Source organism: Lissotriton vulgaris, chromosome 5 (assembly GCF_964263255.1).
Source record: "Lissotriton vulgaris chromosome 5, aLisVul1.2, whole genome shotgun sequence".
NCBI lineage: Eukaryota > Metazoa > Chordata > Amphibia > Caudata > Salamandridae > Lissotriton > Lissotriton vulgaris.
In genome coordinates, this window is record NC_141693.1 from 2027665710 (window position 1) to 2027690037 (window position 24328).

The 24328-nt window shown below is 50.2% G+C and overlaps 1 protein-coding gene across 12 annotated transcripts in view; it reads left to right on the top strand.

Annotated features, from left to right (window-relative positions):
• The window catches only part of DNM1 (dynamin 1), a 730607-nt gene that overhangs the window by 216685 nt on the left and 489594 nt on the right, over nt 1-24328 (top strand). For all 12 annotated transcript variants that reach the window (XM_086924906.1, XM_086924901.1, XM_086924903.1 and 9 more), the window contains exons 3-5: nt 6852-7001; nt 7452-7655; nt 11116-11214. In XM_086924906.1, the coding sequence (XP_086781032.1) occupies nt 6852-7001; nt 7452-7655; nt 11116-11214 (453 nt within the window). The remainder of the gene's footprint in view (nt 1-6851; nt 7002-7451; nt 7656-11115; nt 11215-24328) is intronic.

Below are 24328 nucleotides of genomic sequence, written 5' to 3' on the forward strand. Positions count from 1 at the left end.
CACCCCACACATGCTGCCAGCCACACGCCGCAGACTAACATCCAGCGCAGTGGCTGCCGTGGCAATCGCCGTGGAGGCGGTCGGGGACAATGGCCAGGCCAGTCCACACCCTCCCCCGCAGCATCCACCTCTAAACCCTCCTAGTCCGTGCTTCTCGGCCCATGTGACGCCAGTGGGAGGCAGGATTCGCCATCACCACTCTCACTGGCGCACTGTCACTTCGGACAGGTGGGTGCTGCAGATCTTCCGGAGGGGCTACTCCCTCCCCTTCGAGACGACCCCTCAAGCCATGCCACCGCAACACCACCGCGTTTCGGGCGATCATTTGCGGCTTCTGCAGGAGGAAGTTTTGGCCCTCTTGGCCAAGGGGGCCATTGAGTGCGTTCCTGGGCCAGAAGTAGGACGTGGTTGCTACTCCCACTACTTTCTGGTACCCAAGAAGGGCAAAGGGGGCCTACGCCCTATCTTGGATCTACGGAACGTCAACGGCTTCCTCCGGAAGGAGAAGTTCAAGATGCTGACTCTGGCTCAGGTCTTAGCTGCCCTGGACCCAGGAGACTGGATGGTGGCGTTGGACTTGCAGGATGTTTATTTCCACATCCCCGTACTGCCGGCCCACCGGCGTTACCTACGGTTCACGATAGGCCACGAGCACTTTCAGTTTACCGTGCTCCCCTTCGGCCTTACCAGCGCCCCACGGGTGTTCACAAAGGTGATGGCGGTGGTCGCATCTCATCTGCGCAGGTTAGGGGTTTCAGTCTTCCCCTACCTAGACGACTGGTTGTTGAAGGCGGGCTCGCCCCAGACAGTCGTCAACCACCTCCAGACGACAGCAGACCTCTTGCACCAGCTGGGGTTCTCCATCAATGTGCCGAAGTCACACCAGTGCCGCACTCAGAAGTTCCTTTTCATCGGAGTGGTTCTCGACTCGGCACTGTTTCTGGTTTACTCACCCGAACAGCAGGTTTGAGATATACAGGCTCTGATTCCGATCTTTCAGCCTTTATCCCGAGTTTCGGTCAGGTTGACGCTGCGGTTTCTGGGGCTGATGGCTTACTGCATCCTTCTGGTGCATCACGCCCATTGGCGGATGCGGGCTCTGCAGTGGGACCTGAAGTTTCAGTGGGCCCAGCATCAGGGCAACCTGTCCGACCATGTCCTGATCTCGGAGGGCTCTGCGAGACAGCTGCAGTGGTGGCTCACGGACCGCGATTGGGTCAGCGGCAGATCCCTCTCCCTTCCCCAACCGGAGCATGTAGTTGTGACGGAAGCGTCCTTTCAGGGCTGGGGAGACCACATGGGAGAGGCGGAGATCAGAGGCCTCTGGTCTCCGGCGGAGTCCCGGCTCCATATCAACCTTTTGGAGCTGCGGGCGATTCGTCTTGCACTGAAGGCATTCCTCCCCTTTGTCCGGGGGAGTGTAGTGCAGTTGTTCACGGACAACACCACAGCCATGTGGTACTGCAACAAACAGGGCGGGGTGGGGATGTGGACCCTCTGCCAGGAGGCTCTGCGCCTCTGGCAATGGCTGGAACATCAGGGAGTGACCCTGGTGGTTCAACACCTGGCAGGTTCTCTGAACGCCAGGGCGGACGAACTCAGCCGTCGGTGCATGATGGATCACGAATGGCGTCTGAACTCGGACGTGGCGCAAGGTCTCTTTCTGCAGTGGGGAGAGCCTAGGTTAGATCTATTCGCCACCGAAGAGAACGTGCGATGTCATCAGTTCTGCGAGTTGGAATTTCCAAAGCGGCACTCGCTCGGAGACGCTTTTCGTCACGAGTGGAGTTGCGGTCTTTTGGACGCCTTTCCGCCTATACCACTTCTGCCCAGAGTGCTGAAGAAGATCAAGCGCGGCCGGGCACAAGTCATCCTTGTGGCTCCGGACTGGGCACGAAGGTACTGGTATCCCAAGCTACTCAGTTTGTCAGTCGATCCCCCGGTTCGTCTGCCTCTTCAGGAGGACCTTCTGTCGCAGCAGCAGGGGACGGTCCTCCACCCGAACCTGTCCAGTCTCCACCTCCATGCTTGGAGATTGAGCGGCGACAGTTGAGGCCATTTGACTTGCCTCCTGAAGTCTGTAACATCATTCTGGCAGCCAGGCGTCCCTCCACAAAGTCGGTATACGCCTGCAGGTGGAACAGATTTGTGGCATGGTGCACAGATATATCGTTACACAAGTAGTTTTGCGATTTTCTCCCTTTCATGTGGAAGATGTGTGACCGGTACAGAAGTTGCACATATGTGAGGGGTTGCAGAGCTGGTCCTTGTGGGTGGTCTCTTTTAGGGAAAATGTGCAGTGGAGAAAGTTGAGATGTGCTGGTTGGTACAATGTGGTGTTTTGGGGTGTAATGCTGTGTGGTTTGCCATTACTGTGGCGAGTGAGATGATGTGGTGTGGAGGTTGAATTTCATAGATGTAGTGTGGTTTAGTAGTGTAGCTGTGTGGTGGCGTTTTGGAGTAGAGAAGCGTGATGACTTAATTCATATGATGGTCTGCTATAAAACTCGCGCCTTCTGTCTAGATGTGGGTGTAACATTGTAGCCTTAAATGCAGGGTGAGGTTTAATGTGGCCTGGTATGTTGGCATTTGGGGAGGCTGTGCTGTTGGTCTTGATACAGGAATAGTGGGGAATGCAAAGAGCTGTGGCGCATGGTAGGATTAAACAGTCGACTCTGACTTAGTGTTCGGCTGTGGTTAAACTTCCGTGGATGGCCTGTTGAGTGTGGTGTGGCAGGTACTATAATGTAGTGATATCATGTGATGTTTCTAGTAGGTAAAGAAGAGTGGCGTGCATAAAAGTGGTGTGGGCTGGTGGGCTGATGTATAAAAGCCTGTGGAAAGTTGTTTTTCATGTATGTGGTTTTGCAGTGTTATTGTTGGCTGTGCTGTGGTGCTGCAATAGAGTGTAGCATACTGAGGGTTTGGTTTGGTGTAGTGAGACGTGAAGCGTCACCCTGATTTGAATTTTGAGGCAATGTCATTGGAACATGCACAGCACACATTGTGCAGTGAGGCAAGCGGCTTCCTTGATTGGAGGTAGGTAATGTTGTATTGCCGTTGGTGTCCATACTGTGAGGTTGTGTGGATTACTACATAATAATGAGATGAGGCTTGTTGAAATCTTTGTAGTCTGTCCCCTCTGTCTCTTTGTTTCTAATTGATGTCTGGGCTCTTAGTGGTGGGTTCCCTTGGTTACCATGGAAAGAGCCCTAAGTGTCATGACTTCCGCTGATCTCTACCGAGAGGGTGTTTCTGGGTTCCTACACTAGTATTTCCACACAGGCTCCGTCTTCTCTTGGTTGCTATGCAGATAATCCCCGATGTCCCGGCTCGCCTTCATCTGCATAGTGGGGGCTCCCGCAGTTAGTATGCACATAGTTCTTGACATCTGCCTCTCCCTACTCCATTGTGGGAGTTTCCCTTTGCTACTATGCTTATTGCCCTTGATGTCCTGTTTCCTTTCCCTGGATTTCCCTGATTTCCCTGGATTTCTGCACTCATATCCTGCGATGGGCCCTGGCTCCCCTGGTTGTCTTTGTGGGTTGCAAAGAGCACTTAATATCTAATCCCTCCCGATCTCTTATAGCGCTTCCTTCTGCTACTTTAGCAGTGGCACAGTCTTTGACTTTACCTCGTCTGGCCTACCTTGCTTGCTATGCTCACAGCCATTGCCGAGACCCCTGATCTCAGTCGTGGGGGCTTCCCTATGCGAGTGTGCGCATAGACCTTGATATCCTGACTCCCTCTGATCTCCATGGTTGTGGCCTCCCTTGTCTACACTGTTTATAACCCTTGATGTCTTGACTTACCTTGACCTCCACTGAGAGGGTGTCCTTGGGTTCCTAAACTCTTAATCTGTGATGGGCCCGACGCAATGTCTAGTGCGTGGGCTTAACTTGGTTGCTATGCAGAAAGCCCTTCACTCCCTAACTTCCCCTGCTCTTCATAGAAGTGCTTTGCATATAGTCTTTGATGTCCTGACTTCCCCTGATCTCCATGGTGTGCCCTTTCCTGGTTACTAAGCTCACAGTTCTTGACTTGTTCCGTTATTTACTATTGCAGGGCTTTGCTGTGCTTCTGTGCTCATATCCCCTGAAGCCCTGCCTCTCCCATATGTCCACGGTGAGCCCTTCCCTTGGTAGCTGCGCTCACAGCCCGTGAAGCCCTGACTCTCCCTTATCTCCATGGTGGGGCCTTCCCCTGGTATTGTGTTTACACCCTTGAAGTCCTGACTCTCCCTTATCTCCATAGTGAGGCCTTCCTCTGGTATTGTGTTTACACCCTTGAAGCCCTGACTCTCCCTTATCTCCATGGTGAGGCCTTCCCCTGGTATTGTGTTTACACCCTTGAAGCCCTGACTCTCCCTTATCTCCATGGTGGGGCCTTTCCCTGGTATTGTGTTTACACCCTTGAAGCCCTGACTCTCCCTTATCTCCATGGTGAGGCCTTTCCCTGGTATTGTGTTTACACCCTTGAAGCCCTGACTCTCCCTTATCTCCATGGTGGGGCCTTTCCCTGGTATTGTGTTTACACCTTTGAAGCCCTTTCTCTCCCTGATCTCCATGGTGGGGCCTTTCCCTGGTATTGTGTTTACACCTTTGAAGCCCTTTCTCTCCCTGATCTCCATGGTGGGGCCTTTCCCTGGTATTGTGTTCACACCTTTGAAGCCCTGACTCTCCCTTATCTCCATGGTGGGGCCTTTCCCTGGTATTGTGTTTACACCCTTGAAGCCCTGACTCTCCCTTATCTCCATGGTGAGGCCTTTCCCTGGTATTGTGTTTACACCCTTGAAGCCCTGACTCTCCCTTATCTCCATGGTGGGGCCTTTCCCTGGTATTGTGTTTACACCTTTGAAGCCCTTTCTCTCCCTGATCTCCATGGTGGGGCCTTTCCCTGGTATTGTGTTTACACCTTTGAAGCCCTTTCTCTCCCTGATCTCCATGGTGGGGCCTTTCCCTGGTATTGTGTTCACACCTTTAAAGCCCTGACTCTCCCTTATCTCCATGGTGGGGCCTTTCCCTGGTATTGTGTTTACACCCATGAAGCCCTGACTCTCCCTTATCTCCATGGTGAGGCCTTCCCCTGGTATTGTGTTTACACCCTTGAAGCCCTGACTCTCCCTTATCTCCATGGTGGGGCCTTTCCCTGGTATTGTGTTTACACCTTTGAAGCCCTTTCTCTCCCTGATCTCCATGGTGGGGCCTTTCCCTGGTATCGTGTTCACACCTTTGAAGCCCTGACTCTCCCTTATCTCCATGGTGAGGCCTTCCCCTGGTATTGTGTTTACACCCTTAAAGCCCTGACTCTCCCTTATCTCCATGGTGAGGCCTTCCCCTGGTATTGTGTTTACACCTTTGAAGCCCTTTCTCTCCCTGATCTCCATGGTGGGGCCTTTACCTGGTATTGTGTTCACACCTTTGAAGCCCTGACTCTCCCTTATCTCCATGGTGGGGCCTTCCCCTGGTATTGTGTTCACACCTTTGAAGCCCTGACTCTCCCTTATCTCCATGGTGAGGCCTTCCCCTGGTATTGTGTTTACACCCTTAAAGCCCTGACTCTCCCTTATCTCCATGGTGAGTCCTTCCTCTGGTATTGTGTTTACACCTTTGACGCCCTTTCTCTCCCTGATCTCCATGGTGGGGCCTTTCCCTGGTATTGTGTTCACACCTTTGAAGCCCTGACTCTCCCTTATCTCCATGGTGGGGCCTTCCTCTGGTATTGTGTTTACACCCTTGAAGCCCTGACTCTCCCTTATCTCCATGGTGAGGCCTTCCCCTGGTATTGTGTTTACACCCTTAAAGCCCTGACTCTCCCTTATCTCCATGGTGAGTCCTTCCTCTGGTATTGTGTTTACACCTTTGACGCACTTTCTCTCCCTGATCTCCATGGTGGGGCCTTTCCCTGGTATTGTGTTCACACCTTTGAAGCCCTGACTCTCCCTTATCTCCATGGTGGGGCCTTCCCCTGGTATTGTGTTTACACCCTTGAAGCCCTGACTCTCCCTTATCTCCATGGTGGGGCCTTTCCCTGGTATTGTGTTTACACCTTTGAAGCCCTTTCTCTCCCTGGTCTCCATGGTGGGGCCTTTCCCTGGTATTGTGTTCACACCTTTGAAGCCCTTTCTCTCCCTGATCTCCATGGTGGGGCCTTTCCCTGGTATTGTGTTCACACCTTTGATGCCCTGACTCTCCCTTATCTCCATGGTGAGGCCTTCCCCTGGTATTGTGTTTACACCCTTAAAGCCCTGACTCTCCCTTATCTCCATGGTGAGTCCTTCCTCTGGTATTGTGTTTACACCTTTGACGCCCTTTCTCTCCCTGATCTCCATGGTGGGGCCTTTCCCTGGTATTGTGTTCACACCTTTGAAGCCCTGACTCTCCCTTATCTCCTTGGTGGGGCCTTCCCCTGGTATTGTGTTCACACCTTTGAAGCCCTTTCTCTCCCTGATCTCCATGGTGGGACCTTCCCTTGGTTGATGCGCTCACAGCCCGTGAAGTCCTGACAATCCCCGATCTCCACAGTAGGACCTGCCCTCTTCCTACACACCTTGATTCTGATGTCCTGACACCTGACCTCCGCTGTGGAGCCTTCTCTTAGTTACAGCACATATAGATCTTGACTTTCTTGTGCTCTGGTATCACGGTGGAGCTTCCTCTGGTTGCAGTGCACATATTCCATGATTATCCTCTTGATGATCCCTGGTCCCAGCTTGGTTCTGCTCCCCTGGGTTAAGCACATGGCCTGGGATTCTGATTGGATTCTGTTTTGTTGTCAATGCTGGTGGCATCTCAAAGCATTTTTCCGCCAGCGATGTACATTTTCAGTGACATCTTTTTATTCTTAACTAGAATATGGCGAGTTCCTCCACTGCAAGGGGAAGAAATTCACGGATTTTGATGAAATTCGCCAGGAAATCGAGGCGGAAACGGATCGGGTTACTGGTTCCAACAAAGGAATTTCTCCTGTCCCCATCAACTTGCGAGTTTATTCTCCCAATGGTGAGCATTTATTGTGTGGGTACTGGCATGGTCATGAGAGGTGAAGCCATCATTTCAAAACCTCTTTCACTGTTCTTGTATGTTCTCTGCGACTGAAGCGGGTGTTCATGGGTAGAGTGTGTAACGCAGCCATCCCTCTGGCAGATTCTGGATCCATTTCTTGCATGAGCAGGGTGCAAGCTTTGTTGCAGGAGGTTCAGTAGAACTTGACCAGTCCTTACTTTCTGAATTGTAATGTGCACAGTAATGATTCCACCAGATATGATGTTCTGAATCTGCATTGGAAGATTCATATTCGACTTTGAGGGCTCAAGAGTGCTGATGTGGGTGGCAAAGTGTGGGGAAGAGTTGTTCCGCGGAGTTACTCATGCTTTGGCTCTATAATGCGCACTACGAATGTCCTAAGTGACTGTCATTGAAATGCTTTGTGAAACTTCTTGTCATCCCCAGTGCTGAACCTCACTCTGGTGGACCTCCCTGGCATGACCAAGGTCCCTGTCGGGGACCAACCAGTCGACATTGAGTTCCAGATCCGGGACATGCTCATGCAGTTCGTGACCAAAGATAATGCTCTTATTCTCGCCGTCTCCCCGGCGAACTCGGACCTGGCCAACTCCGATGCCTTGAAGATCTCCAAAGAGGTGGATCCCCAGGGTAAGTAGAGGGGAAACCTGCTACTTCGAGACTGTGTGTGGACCATGGTACTGGGAAGTGCCTCTCCACTTCATGCCTTGGGATTTGAGGGAGCAGTCTGTGCTGCAGAACCCCCTCCCACGCATGTCTTGGGATTGGAGGGAGCAGTCTGTGCTGAGGACCCCCTCCCACGCATGCCTTGGGATTGGAAGGAGCAGTCTGTGCTGCAGAACCCCCTCCCACGCATGCCTTGGGATTGGAAGGAGCAGTCTGTGCTGCAGAACCCCCTCCCACGCATGCCTTGGGATTGGAAGGAGCAGTCTGTGCTGCAGAACCCCCTCCCACGCATGCCTTGGGATTGGAAGGAGCAGTCTGTGCTGCAGAACCCCCTCTCACGCATGCCTTGGGATTGGAAGAAGCAGTCAGTGCTGCAGAATCCCATCCCATGCATGCCTTGGGATTGGAAGAAGCAGTCTGTGCTGCAGAACCCCCTCCCACGCATGCCTTGGGATTGGAAGGAGCAGTCTGTGCTGCAGAACCCCCTCCCACGCATGCCTTGGGATTGGAAGGAGCAGTCTGTGCTGCAGAACCCCATCCCATGCATGCCTTGGGATTGGAAGGAGCAGTCTGTGCTGCAGAACCCCCTCCCACGCATGCCTTGGGATTGGAAGGAGCAGTCTGTGCTGCAGAACCCCCTCCCACGCATGCCTTGGGATTGGAAGAAGCAGTCAGTGCTGCAGAACCCCCTCCCATGCATGCCTTGGGATTGGAAGAAGCAGTCTGTGCTGCAGAACCCCATCCCATGCATGCCTTGGGATTGGAAGAAGCAGTCTGTGCTGCAGAACCCCCTCCCACGCATGCCTTGGGATTGGAAGGAGCAGTCTGTGCTGCAGAACCCCCTCCCATGCATGCCTTGGGATTGGAGGGAGCAGGCTGTGCTGCAGAACCCCCTCCCATGCATGCCTTGGGATTGGAGGGAGCAGCCTGTGCTGCAGAACCCCCTCCCACGCATGCCTTGGGATTGGAAGGAGCAGTCTGTGCTGCAGAACCCCCTCCCACACATGTCTTGGGATTGGAAGGAGCAGTCTGTGCTGCAGAACCCCCTCCCACGCATGCCTTGGGATTGGAAGGAGCAGTCTGTGCTGCAGAACCCCCTCCCATGCATGCATGCCCTATGATTGGAAGGAGCAGTCTGTGCTGCAGAACCCCCTCCCACGCATGCCTTGGGATTGGAAGGAGCAGTCTGTGCTGCAGAACCCCCTCCCATGCATGCATGCCCTATGATTGGAAGGAGCAGTCTGTGCTGCAGAACCCCCTCCCATGCATGCCTTGGGATTGGAAGGAGCAGTCTGTGCTGCACAACCCCCTCCCATGCATGCCTTGGGATTGGAAGGAGCAGTCTGTGCTGCAGAACCCCCTCCCATGCATGCATGCCCTATGATTGGAAGGAGCAGTCTGTGCTGCAGAACCCCCTCCCACGCATGCCTTGGGATTGGAAGGAGCAGTCTGTGCTGCACAACCCCCTCCCATGCATGCCTTGGGATTGGAAGGAGCAGTCTGTGCTGCAGAACCCCCTCCCATGCATGCTTTGGGATTGGAAGGAGCAGTCTGTGCTGCAGAACCCCCTCCCATGCATGCATGCCCTATGATTGGAAGGAGCAGTCTGTGCTGCAGAACCCCCTCCCACGCATGCCTTGGGATTGGAAGGAGCAGTCTGTGTTGCAGAACCCCCTCCCATGCATGCATGCCCTATGATTGGAAGGAGCAGTCTGTGCTGCAGAACCCCCTCCCACGCATGCCTTGGGATTGGAAGGAGCAGTCTGTGCTGCAGAACCCCGTCCAATGCATGCCTTGGGATTGGAAGAAGCAGTCTGTGCTGCAGAACCCCCTCCCATGCATGCCTTGGGATTGGAAGGAGCAGTCTGTGCTGCAGAACCCCGTCCAATGCATGCCTTGGGATTGGAAGGAGCAGTCTGTGCTGCAGAACCCCCTCCCATGCATGCCTTGGGATTGGAAGAAGCAGTCTGTGCTGCAGAACCCCATCCCATGCATGCCTTGGGATTGGAAGGAGCAGTCTGTGCTGCAGAACCCCTCTCATGCATGCCTTGGGATTGGAAGAAGCAGTCTGTGCTGCAGAACCCCCTCTCATGCATGCCTTGAGTTAGGAAGGAGCAGTCTGTGCTGCAGAACCCCCTCCCATGCATGCCTTGGGATTGGAGGGAGCAGCCTGTGCTGCAGAACCCCCTCCCACGCATGCATGCCTTGGGATTGGAAGAAGCAGCCTGTGCTGCGGAACCCCCTCCCATGCATGCCTTGGGATTGGAGGGAACAGCCTGTGCTGCAGAACCCCCTCCCACGCATGCCTTGGGATTGGAAGGAGCAGCCTGTGCTGCAGAACCCCCTCCCACGCATGCCTTGGGATTGGAAGGAGCAGTCTGCGCTGCAGAACCCCCTCCCATGCATGCCTTGGGATTGGAAGGAGCAGCCTGTGCTGCAGAACCCCCTCCCATGCATGCCTTGGGATTGGAAGACGCAGTCTGTGCTGCAGAACCCCCTCCCATGCATGCCTTGCTATTAAAATAATGTTTGACGTTAGAATAAGAAGTGTCCACCTCCCTCAATTTAAATCTCACGTTTAAAGCGGAGTTTGTGTGGTGTGGGATGTGGAGGCACACTTGCTCAACGTTCTAAAGATTGGTATTAGAGCAGTCTTTGCCACTAGGGGACTGGGGATAGGGCACCCTCCCTCCCAGGGCTTCTACTTGAATACTCCTGCACCACCCTCTAGAAGAGAATCAACAGCCCTGGCAGGTTCAGCTGCAGCATTCAGACCTGCCCCATCCTTCAGAGAGGGGGTTTCATCCTTGCCACACTGTCTGGCAGCAACATTTAGGGTGCAGATATGTTACTTCTCTTGCAGAATGGTTTCGCAGTACTGGCAGCGTATCGCTCTTGACCGCGGCTGCTTTCATTCCTTACTGGGGAAGTATTAGTTGGTTGAGATCGTATTGCTGTCTGAAAAGGGCATCTTTGTTAAGGCTACTCTGAGCTACTTCTGCCAATCCTAGCTCAAATAAAAGTGAAATGCTGTTGGCTACTACCAGTCACTGTCCATTGCAACTAAAACGCTCCACCCCTGCTGCAGATAAATGCCCAGAGCAGGTTGGATGTGACGCAAAAGCCAATGAATGATTGGTCATGTGCCCTAGAGAGACGGGGCTAGTAGACATTGTTTACGTGTTTTACTTGACTGTCTTGTGCAACAGTACGCTGCTTTTCCCAGTTTTCTGGCCTCCAATGGCTGATCCCTTGTACAAATGGGTTTGATGGCTGTGGTCCTTCAAGGTGTGTGTCTGTCTCTGTGTGTATACTTTGGAGATGGTTCAGTCCAGTTCTCCAGCAGAGGCCATCACAGACAGCATTTTGGGGGCATTTGTAAGACAGTGGCCAAAACTGATTGTTCCTGCTTTTTTGTCCACAGGCCAGCGCACCATTGGGGTCATCACCAAACTGGATCTGATGGATGAAGGAACGGATGCCAGAGATGTTCTGGAGAACAAGCTGCTGCCCCTTCGACGAGGTACAAACCCCTGCTCTGAGGCGGTCTCTACTTATACACTACCTTGCGCATGCCCCGCGTCCCACAGTGACCTCTTACTAATGCATAGCATATCAATCTTGGGGAGCAGCACGTGAGCATCAAAGGATGTGTTCTTGGTGTCATCCTCATGAACCAATCCTCCTCAAACAAAGAAATGATTGGTGCATGTGAGGGATTGGTGTCATCCCCTAGCATTTGTTGAGTGGAAGGGGTGATGAGGAGGAGGGCAGTTTACTTTACCCTCTTCATTTAGCTTTCATGTCAGAAGATGTTTCAATTTCTAGTGTAGTCTGTATTTTGTTAACCCTTCAGATTCTCCAGTGTTTTAAAACTGCGCTAGTTCCTGTTGAGTGGTCTTTCACAGTTGTTATCCAGTAGGGGCTCAAACACCATTGGGCCCTTTTCAGCCTCTTCTTTGACTTACTGGCTCAATGACCTTCAGTTCTGTCCCATTTGGATATAGCTCTGCTGAGCTCTGCAGCCTGGCATAGAAGACAGTAAGTCATCCAGTCTGCAGTCTGTTAACTGTCTGTACTGTAAGGCATTATTCTAATAATCTCTCCTAGCGGCCTCAATATGCAATGACCAGTGAGGGGGAGAAAGAAACCTTAACCGCATCGCTGCTGCGGTGATTTTTGCGCTGTGCTGCAAATGATCATTTTGCTGTTTACATGACGAGCTCAGCTCGTCATCAGCACACGACACCCGTGGGTGATGACGAGCTGAGCTCGTCATCAGCATCGAAAGGGTTAAGATGCCCTGAATGTGGGAGGACCACAGGGACTGACACAGAAGGCTTCAGCCATCTGCTAAATCCTCCTCCACTGGAAGGTGTCAACACACCTCAAGCTGTTCCTTTATTCAGTGCTAAGCATCCCAAACCCCTTATGTGAAAGTGTGTATAAAACGATGGTGACAAACCAAAGGCCAGGATATCAAATACACATTCATATCATCCTGGGCCAACCTTTAGACTTCATTATGTGAGAAGCTGAGCCGCAGAGAACCAAAGATACGAATAAGAATATGGGACATCATCTCTCGAGGTGCAGAAAGGAGAGTCGTGGAAGCCCCAGCCTTCGTGCGGAGGGAGCTGGAGGGTCTGTAGGGGAGCCTGGAGATCCTGTACTTGAAGTAAGAGTGGGGACTAGGGGTATTCCATACCAAGGAAGGTGATCTAGGGGGATAGGAGGGGAGGTTTAGAGAGAGGAGAACTATAGGAAGTACTAGTCTGAGAGCTCTATTTATATGCAGGTGATACTATCCAGACCTGCACTTAGGTTAGCTAGTTATCTGCCCTCAAATCATTCCTCTTTTCAGGTGAAACTGATGATTCTCCTCCATGGGATCTTCATTATTAGTCATAAGCACAGAACTGCCCCTCCTACACGTGGGACTCGGAAGCACTTTTTACAAATATGTATACATAATAAACTTTTCTTCTGAAAAGCCAATTTCATAAGGCAAACACACTATTTTTTACAACATGTAAGATATTATAAGGTTCACTGCAGTTAATGTAGTGACACAACGTTTTCAATAACCTTTCCTAATAGAAGGCCTAGAGGAAATGCAGACTCTCACCTGGTAGGCTGCAGCATAAAAGACTTGAAAAATTGATCCAGCTGCTTTAAGAAATAGCAAACCACCACCACCCCTCAAGCCCTGTCAGATGAGCAACATTTGTCCGGCTCCCAGTACAGTATCCTTGAGCACTGCTCACAAAGTGTTTAGGTTTTTTCTCCTTGAAAACCTTTCCATACCTTCGAAAAACATTTTTACTCAATGTGTTTGAGCAAAGACTACATATTTGCTGTTTTCTAACCGACAAAATATCTCCTCTTTTACTGAAGTGCCCTACTTGTAGGATAAGCAGACAATTATGCTGTCTGTATTGTGTGTTTTCACACTATTCATCATCCAAACTCCTGGCAATGTTGTCAAAAAATGTCAAGGAGGACTCTGAAGGAGAAGGTTAGACCGCAGAAAGACCAGCACAGGTGGCAGAATCAGCATCTGGAGGATCTGAGGGACATGAAGAGAGCGGTACCTCTAGTACAGGTCCTTCCACCGTTTCCAGGGAACCCTTATAAGGGAGATCCAAGGAACGATCCCAGAAGGAAAACGCCAAGCCACCCTTTTGGGGTGAGTGCCATGACGTTAAAAGTCCGATTTAAGATCATCAAGGGTTTATTCGGCATCGAAGACGACATCGATGTCGAGGTAAACCTCACTTATGTTTACCTTCATCTATCTGCAGCATGGGTCTGCAAGTCGAAGAAGAGAAAGGTTCTACACACTCAGTATTCATACTACATCGTGATATATCACCGTTCACACTATTGTCTACCTCTGCTCACAGATCTTCCTCTCCAGAGTAGAGGATGTCCTCCGTTCCACCACTGTCTTGGCCACACCTCTAGTTATTCCTCAACCCGTGCTGTGCAGAATGTGAAGAGGGACCCCGGAGTCTCACATATCCCGGTTTTATACTGGCATGACCGGTTCTTTGATTTCCCAGCCGGTACACAAATTAGAAAAATCATATGAAGCCAGAATTTTACCCCTTATCAGTACATACATAAAATTGTAAATGTAGAAAGAAAACACGTTGAAACGTGTTGTACAGCCTCTCTTTTGATCGCTTACTGATAAAGTATTCCAATTGAGACTTTCAGACACAGATTCCTCACCGTTTGAATATTCTCCATTCGTCAGACTGGTTCTGGAAAAATTTCTGTAGTAACTTTGCACGCCAAAGGGTGGCGCTGTGCAGCTCTGCAGTCATGCCAGTCCACTTCGGTAATGACGTTCGGATGACAGAGGTGATAGTGTTCCCCTGCATCAATGACTAGCTGTTAAAGGCGGGCTCTCCCCAGGCAGTCATCACCCACCTTCAGACTAGGCCAAGTCTCCTGTCCTCTTTGCGGTTCACTATCAAAGTGCCGAGTTCGCACCTAACTCCCTCATCAGACCCATCTTTTAGCCTCAATCCTGGATTTCAGTGAGGTCTACTCTAAGGCTGCTGGGACTGATAACCTCCTGCATTCTTTTGGTTGAGCAAGCGAGATGGCATCTGTGGGCTCTGCAGTGTGATCTGAAGCCTCAGTAGGCCCATCATCAAAGGTATCTCTGACCATGTTAACATTTCGGAGGAGACTGCAAAATATCAGCAATGGTGGTTTTTGGACTGTGATTGGGTCAGCAGACCCCTGTTCCTTCTCTACCCAGTGATGACTGATGCATCACTACTGGGTTAGGATGACCCTCTGGGAGAGCTGTGGATCAGAGGCCTCTGGTCTCTGGTGGAGTCCCAGCTCCATATCAATCTCCTGGAGCTGAGGGTCATCCGCTTGGCGTTGTAAGCGCTCCATTCATCCATCAAGTGAAGGCTGCTACAGGTACTCGTGGACAAAACCATCAATATGTGGTACTGCAACAAACAAGGCAAGGTGGGGTCACGGACTCAGTGCCGGAAGATCTGTGTCTCTGGAAATGGCTGGGCCGCCTGAGAATTTTCCTGGTAGTGAACCCCCTGGCAAGATCGATGAATGCCAGGGTGGAAGAGCTCAGTCGCCAGCTATGCGGATGATACCCAAATTGTTGTTTCCGTATCTGGAAATCAGCAGGAATCGGTCACTAATTTTCTTAGCTGTATGCAATATGTTAATCTTTGGATGCAAAATAATTGACTAAAACGAAATCCCAACAAAACTGAGGGTTTGTTGTTAGGCAATAAAGGAAACTAGTTGTAACCACTCTCGTTCTCTCTAGAATTGAATATGGCAATGCCTTGTATATTAATCTTCAGAAACATTTACTGAATAAGCTGCAGATCCTGCAGAATGCTGCTGCCCGGCAGCTGCTTAGAATACCTACTCACCAGTCTGCCTCAAAGGCATTGGTCCACCTTCACTGGTTGCCCGTCACGAGCGTATCAACTTCATAGCTTTGTGTATTGCTTTCATGATGTAGGACCGGACTATTTTAAAAATAAATGTATTCGGTATGTTCCTCCTAGGCCATTGTGTTCCTCACTAGCTTTTAATCTGATTGCCCCCAAGTCAAAAGAGCCTTTTGGGTCGGTAGAAGCTTTATTTATGGGACAAGCAAAAGTTGGAATGCATTGCCACGCCACTTAAAATACTTAAAATATGTTCCTCCTTCAGAAAGAATCTTAAATCCTGGCTGTGTAATTCGTAGACCCTTATGTAGGCTGCTATCTTCCTTCATTCTTCTGTTGCTGGACCAGCGTCAAGATCCCCATGGGCATTCGAGCGCCTTATAAAATGTATTTTCATTTCGTTTCACCTAGCGGATTATGTGACACAAATTCTCTTCTGCGAATATAGAGAACTGTGTCTTAATCTGTTTGCCACAACTGAGAACACACAATGTCAGAACTTCTGCACATTGGAGTTTCTAAGGCGTCCCCTGTTCGTAGACTCGTTCCACCTCAAGTGGAACTCAGTCTTCTGTATACCTTTCTGCCAACACCACTCCTGCCCTGAGTTCTCAAGAAGATCAAGACCAACTCTGCACGATTGGACACAGAGTATGGTATTCAGAACTCCTGGACTTGAGCATCTATCTTCTAATCAGGTTGCCTCTCCGCCAGGGCAGGGTTCTACACACAAGCCTTCCAAATCTCCCCCGTCATGCTTGGAGATTGAACAGCGACAGCTGAAAGTCTTCAACCTTCCTCCTTAGGTGGTTGATGTTATCTTAGCAGACGGACGCCCCTCCAGGCAAAGTTATCTGCCTTTTTGTTAAAGCCACTGGGCACAGCTAGAGGGTGCTTTTCAGTTATTTCTGCCGTCATGCAGTTGTTCATGGGTTAGGCTTAATTGTTTAGGTCTCCAGTTATGCTCTTTGTGGAAGGTGAACAATGTTTCTTTCCTCCTCCTCTCTTTGTCATGCCACAGCCGGACCATAACTTGTTCTTGCCCCAGTATTGGAACTTTCATAGATTCCCATGCTTTGTATCATTCCCCGTCGTCGGAATGGGAGCCTCAGTAAATAGAAAATACCTTAGTAGTAAGCACAAAGTGAAAAAATAGGCCTAGGCCTCATCTCATTTTGTAGCTTATCCACCTCTTTTTGTAAAAGAGACCAAATTCTTGCAGTAGCCAATCAGAGCAGCCTCACCCCATAGAACCTTCCTGAGAGAGCCTCAGAGCCTCAGATTTTCTACCGCACGTTGTGCAAGGGAGTCTCCATTGAGCTCTGCTCAATTTTCTTCACTTCTGAGTATTTTTCTTCAACTTGTGCCTATTTTTTTCGTCATGTCTGACAAAGAGAACAAAGCACTTTTTAGAGCCTGTGCTACTTGCTCAAAAAAGAGGTTGTTTGTTGAGGACAAACATGAAGACTGCATATACTGCTTATATCCGGATCATAAGGCCACGGACTGCAAGATTTGCAGAACCTTCTCCACCAAGACCTTGAGGGACAGAGAGGGACGTCTCCTCACTTGGCTACAGGAAATGAAAGACCGCAAGGAACTTATGTCTTCTGACAGTGAGGGCTCCTCTTCGATGGTGTCATCAAGAAGGTCGAAGAAGAGGGGTAGGTCTCCCCCTACCACACCTGATGAGCCTCATGTCAAGGCCTTGCCTGGGACCTCTGATAGGTCTGATAGGCCTGCTTCCAAAAATCTCCTCACCACGGTGAAAAGGAGAGGCAGGGAAAGCTTGAGGAGTCGCAACCTTCAAAAAAGGCTAAGAAGATCGTCCCTGTGACTTCACCACCCTCTGACAAGGATAGAGTGGTGAAAAAGCCTTCTACTGCGACTCAGGAGGTCATTTCAGACAAACAGCGTTCGTCGACGGTGAAAACCACAGGTACGCCGACGATTTCTATCAAGAAAGACTTGTCTGTAAAATTGGCCTCGTCGACGGGCTCGTCGACGACGGCTACGACGACGGCACCTGCGCCGTCGACGATGTTTAAGACGCCTGATGTCTGTTCGTCGTCGACGAAAATGACTTTCTCCACGACGATGACGACGAGAGTCGCTTCGATGCCGACGACGAGGACCACGTCGACGACGACCATTTTGACGACACCTGTCACCTTGCTGCTGACAACGAGTTTGTCGACGGTCCCGCCGACGATCCAACCATCGTCGACGATGACCATCTCCCCGTCGACTGCTCAATCCTCGACGACGGGCGCAGTTTCTTCGTCGACGCCTCCGTCGACGAAACAGTCTCTGAAGATACAACTGTCGATGACGATTCCGTCGACGACGACTTAAAAAATTGTTTTTTCACACAGAAAGAGACAAATAACACCGGAAATGACATCTCCACAGCAAGTCCAACGGTTTCCTCCTACCCTATTGCTGGATGAGGATTCTGAAGAAGAGGCTTATAGCGATTTTGGCCAGGCTTATAGCCCTTCTGACTTACAAGTAAAAATACAAGACATCAGTTCTGAGGAAGGGGAAATGGAGCAACAACAATATGTTCCACAGGATTATTATGAACAACATGAAGTGCCAAGCATGCAGGTTCCTTTGCAGAAACCTCCACATCAATCTCCGCAGGAGATGGCGGCGATGCCATCCACTCTCATCTCTGATCTACAACTAATGTTGCAGGACTATCGGAGGCGATTTCCTACTCCTCAGGAGGCTCAACAGGTACGCCCTCCTACACCTCCGCCTCAGTTATCACAGCCTGTGGCAGGACACTCTTTGCCTTCAAGAGGGCGTGACACAGAGCCCGTAGAACATCCACAAGAGGTGGTGCCCATTCAGGATGATACAGATGATGATAATGCCTCATCGGATGTAGATCAGCAAGTGGACCCTGACCAAGACCAGAATGTAGACTGGAATCAGGATGACCTTCGAGATCCAGACGTCACAGGGCCTGATACCGCAATCTCTCCTCCAGCAGATATCGGAGGCTTTCACAACTTCATGGAACGAGCTTCCAAGAGATTTGGTCTTCCGGTTACCACAGTTCAGTCCGAGTGTTTTTTGTACGATTTCAAAGAACCATTCCGGAAATCCGTACGTTCAATCCCCATCATTTAACATGTTTGGTCTGAAGGCGTAAAAGCTATGCAGAATCCGGCCACGGTCCTCCCGGTGCTCCCCAGACTGGAGAAAAAATATAAGGCGCCACAGGGCAGCCCGGCATGTCTACTGGGTAAACCAAAACCGGATTCGGTCATTTCCCAGGCCGCACAGAGTAAATCTAAAAACCCATCCACGCTGCTAACGACTGCACCGGATAAAGAGGGCAGGCATTTGGACAATGTTGGAAAAAGATTCTCCACAATGGCCAGCCTCCTCGTTAGGGCGGTTAATGCTTTGGCGATTCTGGGGAGATACGATCGCCAAATGTGGTGTGACCACTCCCCGTTCGTGGAAGAACTTCAGGATACATCTAAGGACGAGGTCAAAAAGATCTTACTGGAAGGAGAGCGAGCCTCTTCTGAGGTAATCGACTGCGCTATGGATATAGCAACTACGGCCTTCCGAGCGCTAGCCGGCTCAGCAGTTCTGAGACGCCAGGGTTGGTTGAGAGCCACGTGGTTCAGACAGGAGGTACAAAATAAAATTCTAGATCTGCCATACGATGGGGAGATGTTATTTGGCAAACACGTGGATGACGCCCTACAGGGCATAAAGAAAGATACGGATACGGCCAAGTCCTTAGGAACTTTACAATACCGCAAAGTGCCCTTTAAAGGAGCAAGAGGAAGAGGATTCTCCTCCTATAGAGGCGGCAATCACCACCGCTACTCTTCCAACTCCCAACCTGGCCAAGCATACAAACCCCAGTATTCACAGAGGGGTTCTTTCTCTCGCCAGCCGCAGAGAGGATGTAAATGTAAATGTAAATGTCAAGGTATTTGTAGAGCGCACTGTCACCAAGCGGTTTCCTGGCGCTATTACTCATACCGCTGTGGAACCCTTCCTGGCTTTCCCTGTGAAGTGTCCACTCCTGGGCACCCCCAGGGTGAGACCAGGCATCCTAGCGCTGTTGGGGCTGGTATGGAGGTTAAGCAAGCTATTGCCCAGAGTTGCAGCGTGGGGCCCATGATTAGATTAGGCACCGAGGCGAGAATTATCAGGTCCGAGGAAATTGAGCCCAAGACCCGCCGAGGCGGGAATTGAACCCTGGTCCCAGGCCAGAACTCTGCATCAGGGTCTGCCGCTCTAACCATTGAGCCACACTCCTCCACAAGGGCAGTAGAGGAGAGATAATACCAAGAGACAATAGCGACCAGGTGGCTCTTTCTACTGTTCCTGTGCCCTCATTAACACCAGTGGGGGGCAGGATTGCCCATTGCCTCAACAACTGGATGGTCATAACAACAGACCAGTGGGTCCTAAACATCATCAAGAAAGGACACACGTTGGAGTTCCAAGATCTTCCTCCAACGAGAGCTCCAGACGCCTTTACACCCAAACATCTGAAACTCCTTCATCTCGAGGCCCACCAACTCTTCACCAAGGGGGCAATAGAACCTGTACCTCTCTCCCAAAAAGGAAAAGGGTTCTATTCCAGGTTCATCCTGGTTCGGAAGACGAAGGACAAGTGGCGTCCGATCTTAGATCTACGACAGCTCAACACTTATCTCATCAAGTTGTCCTTCAGGATGGTCACTCTTCAGGACATCCTCCGCCTTCTCAATCCAGGGGACTACATGGCGACCCTAGATTTGGAAGACGCTTACTTCCATGTACCCATTCATCCAGCTCACAGGCAATACTTTCGATTTACAGTAGGCAAGAGCCATTTTCAATTCAAAGTACCGCCCTTTGGTCTCCGGTCCGCTCCGTGGATCTTTACAAAGGTACTGGCTTCGGTGGCAGCCTTTCTCAGAAAGCAGTCTTTCGAAGTCTTCCCATATCTGGACGATTGGCTGCTAAAGGCTCCTTCGTTCCTAGAGGCGTCCAGGGCAGTGACGAGCTGCAGACAGCTGTTCGAGCAACTGGGCCTTCGGCTCAACAGGGAAAAATCGATTTTGCGCCCCTCCAAAACAGCGAAGTTTTTGGGTGCGATCCTAGACACGGAGTGCTGCCTGGTTTTTCCTTCGGAAGAGCGCCAAACCAAGCTAATTCTTTCAGCTCGCCTTCTATAGACACGGAGGTTTCTGTCAGTTCGCAAATACAAATCGCTTCTCGGATCGATATCATCCTGCATACCATTGGTACCACACTGCAGGCTGCGAATGTGTCCACTGCAGGAACAGTTGGACAAACAATGGCGTCAGGTGACAGGCTCCTTCGACGACAGGATTGTCATCACTCCGGAAATGCGGAAGGCAAGCAGCTGGTGGTTGCTAAAAGACAATCTTTCTGTAGGTTTACCATTCCAACTTCCACCATCTCCCATGGTATTGACAACAGATGCTTCCATGGAGGGATGGGGAGCGGTCCTCCAAGAACTAAAGGTCAGTGGTCATTGGAGCCCAGTCCAAGTCAAGTTCCACATCAATCTACTGGAACTTATGGCCATTCGTCTAGCCTTACATGTTTCCTTCCAAGGATCCGCAACCGTTCAGTGCTGGTTCGTACAGACAACACCACAGCCATGCACTACATAAACAAGCAAGGCGGAACGAGATCTTGCACCCTTTCGAAGGAAGCACAGAGGCTTTGGAATTGGGTGATCCAACACAACATCACCCTTTCAGCGGAACATCTGGCGGGAACACTCAATGCCACAGAGGACGCTTTGAGTCGCCAAAAGACTATCAGCCACGAATGGGAACTGGATCAGACCATTCTAGAGGAACTGTTTGCACATTGGGGGACCCCAACCATCGATCTGTTTGCAACTCCCCGAAACGCCAAATGCCAGTCCTACGCAAGCAGGGTTCACCATCGGGGATCCTTGGGGAATGCGCTTTTGATTGCCTGGTACGGCGCATTTGTTTACGCTTTTCCTCCTATTCCGCTGATCCCGAGACTGATCCGCAAGCTCAAGGCGGAACCGTGCAGAATGATTCTGATCGCACCAGCACGGCCCAGGCAGTTTTGGTACACAGAACTTCTTCTCCTCTCCCAAGATCAACCAATTCTCCTGCGTCCTGTTCCATCACTGTTGACAATGGCTCACAGACAGGTTCTGCATCCAGACCTGAAGTCACTACGATTGACAGCGTGGCTCCTGAGTTCAGAGAGTTCCAGGGTTTAAATCTTTCAGGAGAATGTAAAGACATTTTGGCCCAGGCCCAAGCGCTTAGTACGAATAAAACCTATTGGGCTAAGTGGAAGAGATTCTGCCTTTGGTGTCGAAGAGAAGGTCTACATCCATATACTTCTGCACCGCACCAACTCTTGCCTTACATCCTTTCTCTTGCGAAATCTGGATTGGCTCCTTCTTCTGTAAAGGTACATCTAGCGGCCATTTCTAGATTTAGACGATCATCATCAGGTCCTTCCCTTTGGTCTGCGAGGATCATTAAACAATTCCTGAAGGGTTTGTTCAGGGTTTTTCAACCAGTCCGGCCTCCACCACCAGCCTGGCATCTTAATTTGGTCCTGTCACATCTAATGAAGGCCCCATTTGAGCCTATTCATAGAGCCGACCTGAAGTTTCTCTTGTGGAAACTGGCTCTTCTCTTGGCCCTGACATCGGCTAGAAGAGTTAGTGAGCTCCAGGCTTTCACAATTGAGGAACCTTTTCTACAATTCAAAAATGATGTTCTCATCCTAAGGACAAATCCTAAATTTATTTAGAAGGTACCCTCAGAATTTCATCTGAATGAGCCGGTGGTCTTAAAATCCTTCTTCTCGCGGCCCTCCACGCCAGCTGAAAGGGCTTTGCACTCTTTGGACATTCACAGATATCTCAAGTTCTACTTGGAGCGCACAAGACTGTTCAGAAAATCTTCCCAGCTTTTTGTTTCATTCAGTGCTCCACAAAAGGGTTGTCCAATTTCTAAACCCTGCATTTCCCGCTGGATATCCAGTGCAATACACTTTTGCCATCAAGAAGCGGGGAAACCACTTCAGCGAGCAGTTCGTGCTCATTCTACAAGATCAATGGCTTCATCGGCGGCTCTATTCTCAGGTGTCCCGATCAAGGACATATGTAGAGCGGCGACATGGAGCAGTATCCACACCTTCACTCGCCACTACTGCTTGGATTCTTCTGTGAAAGAGGATGCGGCAGTGGGCCAGGCGGTTACTATCCCGCCTTCCTGTTTGCATATTTTGTATTACTTGTGATTGTTCTGCTTTGTGATGCATGTGTATCTGTTTTTCTTATCAGGATTATGTATGACATTTACAGGTACACAAATTACAAAATATGCTTTTTCTATTTACTGCTAGCTATTCTGATACAAAGCATGGGAATCTATGAAAGTTCCAATACTGGGGCAAGAAAACAAGTTACTTACCTGTAACTTTCGTTCCCCAGTATTGGTAACTTTCATAGATTCCCATGCGCCCACCCTCCTCCCCTGGGAAAGCTCAGTCTTATTGTCTTATGATGTTGCTGTTCACAACAGCTACGAAAATCTGAGGCTCTGAGGCTCTCTCAGGAAGGTTCTATGGGGTGAGGCTGCTCTGATTGGCTACTGCAAGAATTTGGTCTCTTTTACAAAAAGAGGTGGATAAGCTACACAATGAGATGAGGCCTAGGCCTATTTTTTACCGAGGCTCCCATTCCGACAACGGGGAATGATACAAAGCATGAAAATCTATGACCGTTACCAATACTGGAAAACCAAAGTTACAGGTAAGTAACTTCTTTTCTTCACATTTCTGATGTGCACTCCCTTTCAGCTGCTTCACAGCTGTCCCATATCCAATGCCAAGTCTATGTTCCTCATCATCATAACATCTGCAGTGTGTGCGTGCGAAAGCTTCAAGCTCTCTCTGTAATCTCACCATACACCAGTTTCTTCCCAGACAAGCTGGAATTGCAGACACGGGCATCCTTCTTACCTAAAGTTTTGACGCCGTTCCATGTTGGTTAAAACATCACCTTGCCAGCTTTTTATGCTCTGACGCACCCCTCTGCGTAGGAGGAGAGACTCCACCATTCAAACTCCAAGAGAACTTTAATCTTTCGTATTGATTGTGCCAAAGAACACTGGGTGGACGATCAGCTCTTTGTGGGGTTCTCTGGAGCAAAAAAAGATCAGGCTATGCAGAAGAGGACCATCTCTAGCTGGATCAACTTTGCATTAAGATCTGCTATGCACTGGTGAAAAAGCAGCCTCCAGAAGGACTGCATGCTCGTTTTACCAGGGCCAATATCCTACCACTACGTTGGCACGTGGAGTCCTTGTCCTGGACATTTGCCAGGCAGCTATGTGAGCGTCCCTCAATACGTTCACGAAGCACTAAACACTATTGTTTGGATGGTCAGGTTCTCTGGGAGGGGCATTTTGCCCACTCAGTCCTGCAGGGCTTTTTAGTTTGAGAACATTCACAGACCCTCCAACGAATAGGTATTGCTTTGGTATCTAATCAAAAGGAGAGGAATCTGCACCTTGAAATGCTGAGCTCAGCCTTTTTCTGGCTTTTTCATTCAAATATATATATATATATATATATGTATAATCTTTTTTAATATATTTTATTTATTACATTTTGTTGCAAAACAGAAACATAAGACACAGAGCAAAATTCCGTGCAGAGTCACAGTACACAGCATTAAGGTACAGTCCAAGACAGGCAAAGAAGTACAGTGAGGAGCTTTTAGGCGACATGAGGATCCAGGAGTGATAAAGTGGCAGCACCAGTACACCATACGGTAACGTCCAACTCCAAAGGGCGCGCATAAAAAACAATAACCAAGAGGGACAGAGGGTCGCAGGGGCGTCGATGGGAAATACAGTTAGGGGCCCGGCACGGGTCAGCACCAGCGGCCGCCGCGGGCCAAGGGCCGGCAGGGAGCGCTGGAGAAGCAACGCTGCCGGGCTGGGAGCTGGAAAGAAGGAAGGGGCAACAAGGGGCCAATCAGACAACAGGGCAGGAGTGACACAATCTCAGCACTATGAACCCAGAGTCAGTACCCCCCCTCCCATTCACCTCCCCCTTTCACCCCCCAGCTGAACACACATTGAAGGACAATGTTAATGTTGTTAATGTTTTTGTACTTGTATAGCA